The sequence below is a fragment of the Aegilops tauschii genome, chromosome 2 (genome assembly GCF_002575655.3).
Source record: "Aegilops tauschii subsp. strangulata cultivar AL8/78 chromosome 2, Aet v6.0, whole genome shotgun sequence".
Classification (NCBI taxonomy): Eukaryota; Viridiplantae; Streptophyta; class Magnoliopsida; order Poales; family Poaceae; genus Aegilops; species Aegilops tauschii.
The window spans coordinates 599,967,136-599,973,135 of record NC_053036.3 but is presented as its reverse complement, the minus strand read 5'-3'; the positions used below and the strand labels follow the sequence as shown (position 1 = coordinate 599,973,135).

The 6,000-nt window shown below is 46.0% G+C and overlaps 1 protein-coding gene across 1 annotated transcript; it reads left to right on the top strand.

Annotated features, from left to right (window-relative positions):
• The first annotated feature begins 1,088 nt into the window (after positions 1 to 1,088).
• On the top strand, positions 1,089 to 5,539 carry LOC109754635 (COP9 signalosome complex subunit 5). The gene is made up of 6 exons (XM_020313553.4): positions 1,089 to 1,622; positions 3,304 to 3,585; positions 3,672 to 3,819; positions 3,928 to 4,007; positions 4,924 to 5,004; positions 5,101 to 5,539. Exons 1-6 carry the CDS (start codon positions 1,230 to 1,232, stop codon positions 5,209 to 5,211), a joined length of 1,095 nt encoding a protein of 364 aa, XP_020169142.1. The 5' UTR covers positions 1,089 to 1,229; the 3' UTR covers positions 5,212 to 5,539.
• Positions 5,540 to 6,000: the final 461 nt, after the last annotated feature.

Genomic DNA, 6,000 nt, shown 5'->3' with positions numbered 1-6,000 from the left:
GTGTCCGGACGGCTGCCGCGACGGTACCGGAGGCGCGCGCCTCTCGCACGACGACGGTGGAGGCGGTTCCCTCCCGCTCGGCCTTGGTGCTGCTGCTCGCGTCGCTTGGCTCTTCTCTCCAGTCTTCGTGGCCTCCTGTTGGCGCTCACAGTGAGACGACGCGGACGGCGGCGCAATCGTGATGGCACATGGTGTTGGGCGGTGGTTTGGCTGGTCGGCTCCGGTTGGGCGGTGGGGTTTGGAGTGCGGGAGAAATCCTTGCCGGTTCCTCTGGCTCAGATGCGGTGACACCGGCGAGTGCCACTATTCCTTCTTGGAGGGTGTCAGTAGTAACCATCCCCCAATCTCCCTCTACGTACTGGGGGAAACCCTAGGACTCGTCGGGCAGCAGCGTCGTCGGCGTCGCATTCCTTCTTGGAGGTGCTGCTTGGTACGCGGTAGATCGGAGCTTTGGGCTGTGGTGGTTTGTTTCCGGAGGGCTGCCGATGTTGGCATTTGTTTCTTCTTCTTTTCCTTTTGGGCTTGATTTGCTGCTCGCCCCAGCATTGTGTTGTGTACAATGATGGTTTGCTTTCGAATACAAAGTGGGGGGGGGGGGCCTTTTTCGGTAAAGATGAAAGCGTGGGAGGGGCTTACCAAAGATGAAAGCGTGGGAGGGGGAGGGGGTGCACGAGGAGGATGGACGAAGGGGTGGGGGCATAAGACGGGAGACGGAACACTCCGTTTCTTTTAGGTAGTAGAGATAGAGATGATTACCAAAGATGAAAGCGTGTGAGGGGGTTACCAAAGATGAAAGCATGGGAGGGGGAGGGGGTTGTACGAGGAGGATGGACGGAGGGGGACGTAGGACGGGAGACGGAACACTCGTCTCTTTTAGGTAGTAGAGATAGAGATACGGAGGATTCAGGTTAGAGGTCTCGAGAAAAATAATGCTTGGATCGGATCCATATGTGCCAAGGATATATTCGCAACACTCCAGCCTGTAAAGCCCAATAGATTACCAACTCACGGATTGGAAGGCACGAACGACCCGGCCCGGAGAAATCAGCCCAAATATACACACAGGAGTAGCTGCCACGGGCCACCTCTCCTCTCCACATATTGGAGCGGAGCCCGAACCGAGCAGAGAAACCACTTTTCCCCTTCGTCCTCCTCCCCCCTTCCGCTCCCAGCTAGGGTTTTGCCTGCCCGCCCGCCTGCCGTCAGCGACGCCCGGCGCAGCCAGCGCGATGGAGCCCACCTCGTCGTCGGCGGTGGCGAGGCAGACGTGGGAGCTGGAGAACAACATCCCGGCGGCCGCCTCCGACCCGGACGCCATGGACGCGATCTACCGCTACGACGAGGCGGCCAACGCGCGGGCCCACCAGGAGAAGCCCTGGGCCACCGACCCGCACCACTTCCGCCGCGCCAGGATCTCCGCCCTCGCGCTCCTCAAGATGGTCGTCCACGCCCGCGCCGGCGGCACCATCGAGATCATGGGCCTCATGCAGGGCAAGTTCGAGGGCGACTCCATCATCGTCATGGACGCCTTCGCCCTCCCCGTCGAGGGCACCGAGACCCGGGTCAACGCCCAGGCCGACGCCTACGAGTACATGGTCGAGTACTCCACCATCAACAAGCAGGTACTGCGCCCTTCCCCCGCCCCTGTTTATTTTCCGGAGCTCTCGATCTGACCAGAGACTGCAATGTTGCTCCAAATAGACTGTCTATGTTCTTGTGCACATCAAAATTGTTAATAGTTCGTGCTAGTACCTTGTCATGTTGAAAAGCTTTGGGGTTGATTATTAGGCAATGCTGCTAATTTGGTGTGTATGTTCGTCTTATGGTTAGGTGCATCCAACTTGTGCAGTTAAATGTGGACAATTCCTTGTTGCTTATATGATCTTATTAATAGTTCTGTTTTTTAGTTATGAACTTGTCTGCCTTTGTGTAATTTTGCCCTCAGATCAGTCCCTGTTGTAGATATCAATGGTTTGAGTTAGCTTGCTGACATACTGGGTGCTAATTTGGTGTGTATGTTCGTCTTATGGTTAGGTGCATCCAACTTGTGCAGTTAAATGTGGACAATTCCTTGTTGCTTATATGATCTTATTAATAGTTCTGTTTTTTAGTTATGAACTTGTCTGCCTTTGTGTAATTTTGCCCTCAGATCAGTCCCTGTTGTAGATATCGATGATTTGAGTTAGCTTGCTGACATACTGGGTGATCTGATGCAAGAAAGTGGAAACATGATTAGTGGATTCATCCGTAACTGTATCAATATATCTGGTAGTTATCATGGTTAATTAGTAGTGGTGTCATAGTATTTAGTGTTGGATCGAACAGGACCCAATGCTTCCATATTTTCTTTCACCATTGAATTGATTTTTAGAATTGCTCTGTACTTGCTATTTTATTCAAATCTCTGTATTTTGCCCCCCTGTTTTTGAAAGCTTAGATATACTCCCTCTGTCCCAAAATAAGCGTCTCAAGTGTAACTTAAGTATGAAGTAGTACTAAAGTTGAGACACTTATTTTGGGACGGAGGGAGTAGTACCTTGATTGTGCATTTGTGCTTGTTTAATCTGTTTTGGCAAAGAATAATTTAGAGAGTACTGCAACTGAGATATGTGAACTGGGGAAGTAAGGGTGTGTTTGGATTTGAGCCAAAGCTGGCCTTACCAAAATATTGGCGTGCCCACAGGTTTTGGCTGCCGTTTGGATTGAGGCCAATATTTTGGCTAGCCCAGTGTGCCATGAATGCCCCTGTGTAATTTTCGCCAAACCATGGGCGCGGCGAGGGCGTAGGAATCGCTTGCCAAAAAGTTGGCGTGCTCAGCCCGCTCTTACGTGTACGTGAATACCGTTTCGTGATGTTAAAAAAAGCGATGGATTATCTCGCTGAGTAGCAGAATTCCAGAAAGCAGTGGTCATGCACGTTTTACGTCGTGGTTGTTTCGATTTCCTTTTTGTAGGACCATGGTTAATTACTAGTGGTGGCATAGTATTTAGTGTGGGATTGAACAGGACCCAATGCTTCCATATTTTCTTTCACCATTGAATTCATGTATAGAATTGTTCTGTACTTGCTATTTTATTCAAATCTCTGACTTCGCCTCCCTGTTTTGGAAAGCTTAGATACAGTACATATCCTTGATTGTGCATTTGTGCTTGTTTAATCTGGTTTGGCAAAGAATATTTTAGAGAGTGCCGCAACTGAGATATGTGAGCTTGGGAAGTAATATATGCACGTGCAGGTGTGTGTTAGGTGTTTACTGTTAAATACTGATCAAACTAACTTGCATTTGTTCTTCATATGGATAGGCTGGAAGGTTGGAAAATGTGGTTGGCTGGTACCACTCACATCCTGGTTATGGATGCTGGCTCTCAGGCATTGATGTTTCAACTCAGATGCTTAATCAGCAGTTTCAAGAACCATGGTTGGCTGTTGTGATAGACCCTACAAGGACTGTTTCTGCTGGTAAAGTGGACATTGGAGCTTTTAGGACATACCCAAAAGATTACAAGCCACCGGATGAGCCTGTGTCTGAGTATCAGACCATACCACTCAACAAGATAGAAGATTTTGGTGTTCACTGCAAACAGGTAATGTGATCAATTCTCTTATTATTTATATTTTTATTTGTTGCAAAGTGTGGTTTAGTTCTGTTCTAACTGTAATTTTCATGCAGTACTATTCTTTGGATATAACCTATTTCAAGTCATCCCTGGACTCTCACCTCCTTGATCTACTCTGGAACAAGTACTGGGTCAACACATTATCTTCATCACCACTTCTGGGCAACAGGGATTATATTGCTGGACAAATCTTTGATTTAGGTAAGCGTTTCCTTCTAGGAATATTTCTAGGAACTTGGCTTTTGGTTATATCTTGTTTGGCCTTCCAGTAAATTGTGGGACAGTGATAAATAAGTTTGTGCTATGCAGCTGATAAACTAGAGCAAGCTGAAGGGCAACTGGCACACAGTCGATTTGGCATGCTTATGCCATCACAGCGAAAGAAAGAGGTCAGATTCTGTGTTCATGCCCTTTAAACTCTGCTTACCTCAGTGTACACCACTGTCCTTTTTGCCCTTCCGAAGTTCACTGGTCCAGCACTATCTTGATGGCTGCATAATTATTTCCGTTTCTGCATCTTTCATTGTATCATATCAATATACAGTTACCTACTCCCTCCGTCCCATAATATAAGATGTTTTCGCAAGACAGAGGGAGTAGTTATTATGATGTTGTGTTATTTGTTATTCTTCGTCACTTCCTATAGTAAGTGGATGGTCCTATTTGTCTGACTGTCACTTGTTGGCTTTTCGTTTGGATATGTTACAAATCTGGTATCTGTTGTTTATTTGTTGAAGGAAGAAAGCATAGTCGATATGATGCAAATTTTATTGTGGTGTGTAAGATCAGTACTAGTAAGAATTGAGAAGTTGTGCTTGAGAAAAACTTGTTTGGATAAATGAGAAGTTGTGAAGTTCTGATGGTTGACCTTCTAGGAATGGCTGATGGTGTTTTATACTTTGATTCCACTTCAATTCCATGCTTAGTTACTTGTAAAGTGTGGTATGTCAATTTATACTTGATTGTGCTTGAGCTTAACTGCATGAAATGAGGGGCTGTGTACAGTTCTGTAGATATTGCATTGGTATTTTAGTTTTGTAATATGTTCCTCCTGTGCCGTAATTATTTACACACCTGCAGGCACAAATGATTTATTTATTTGTCAAGTTCACTCAGTTTCGTGCCCATCTTTTGCTTTCCAACGTGGACCACTTTATTAATTAGTTGGCACATCCTAAGTTCTTATTGCTTTGTAATCTTGTATTGGCAGGTTCTCCAGTTTATTTACCGTCTCTGATTGAACTATTTTTTATTGGTGAACTAAATGTGGTTTCTGTCGTTTCTTTGGTTTTATGGTTTCTCTAGCAAGAGGAGTCGCCGCTGGCTAAGGTAACCCGGGATAGCTCCAAAATTACCGCTGAACAGGTTCATGGTCTCATGTCACAGGTAAATCTCAACTTCTTCCTGAATTCCATAGCGTTTTAGTTCTCCTGGTACAAATTTCTGATGTTACCCCTAACTTCTACAATTTGATCCTTGAAGGTCATCAAGGACATCCTCTTCAACTCTGTGCACCCGTCAAGCAAAAGCAAGGCAAGCGCAAGCGGAACCGCCCCAGATTCACCAGTGCCTGAGCCCATGGTCGAAGCATGAGAGTTCCAGTGAAAGTTCCTTCACATTTTGATGCTGGATTAACCTACACCGGGCTCGCAAGCCATTTCATCACTTTGAATCGTGGCCAGCATAGTTATCTGATTCGAACTTTCGTCGGCTGGGAGCCTCATCATCTGTCAAATCAGAATTGGCATGTAATTACGAGTTACCTTTTGCATCTAGTGATGCCACTGAGAGGTTGTGTTATTTACATTTAGGAGTTTGTTGAAGTCACCTTGGGTAAACTATGCGGCTATTATGTTGGTGGATGTTGATTGCCTTTCTGATTGGTGGGCACAATCTATCTATGTTCAAGGTCTCTATCAAACAGTGCGCTCAGTTTTTTTCCCGTAGTTTAAGACTTATAAGCGGCATATACGCTTCTTAAATTCCCGGCTCGCCAGAAGCTGCTGCGATCACGAGACCTTTTCAATCACGAGCCGTAGAGCTGCAATGTTTGCGATGTTCTCCGTTTGTTTGACTTTGAATCGATGCTGCTGCGACATTCTATTTTTGTGTCGCTAGTAGCGTTACGTCGTCATCGTTTCATGTTTAGATGCAATTATATTAAATGCCCACCAGTCAATATCTTAGTGTTTTTTGCGATTGGTGAGGTAAAATAAACCTTTATTTGTTACTCCAATCAACATAACTCTGGGCACATATTTTTTTTGCAGTAGTTGCACTCACAGGCCAAGTTATGGTTCTGTGGTTTGACGTTTACTGTTCTCGTGCCTTGACTAATGGTTCCGGGTAAACATGGCTGCTCCTGCAATTCAAGCTGCGTCT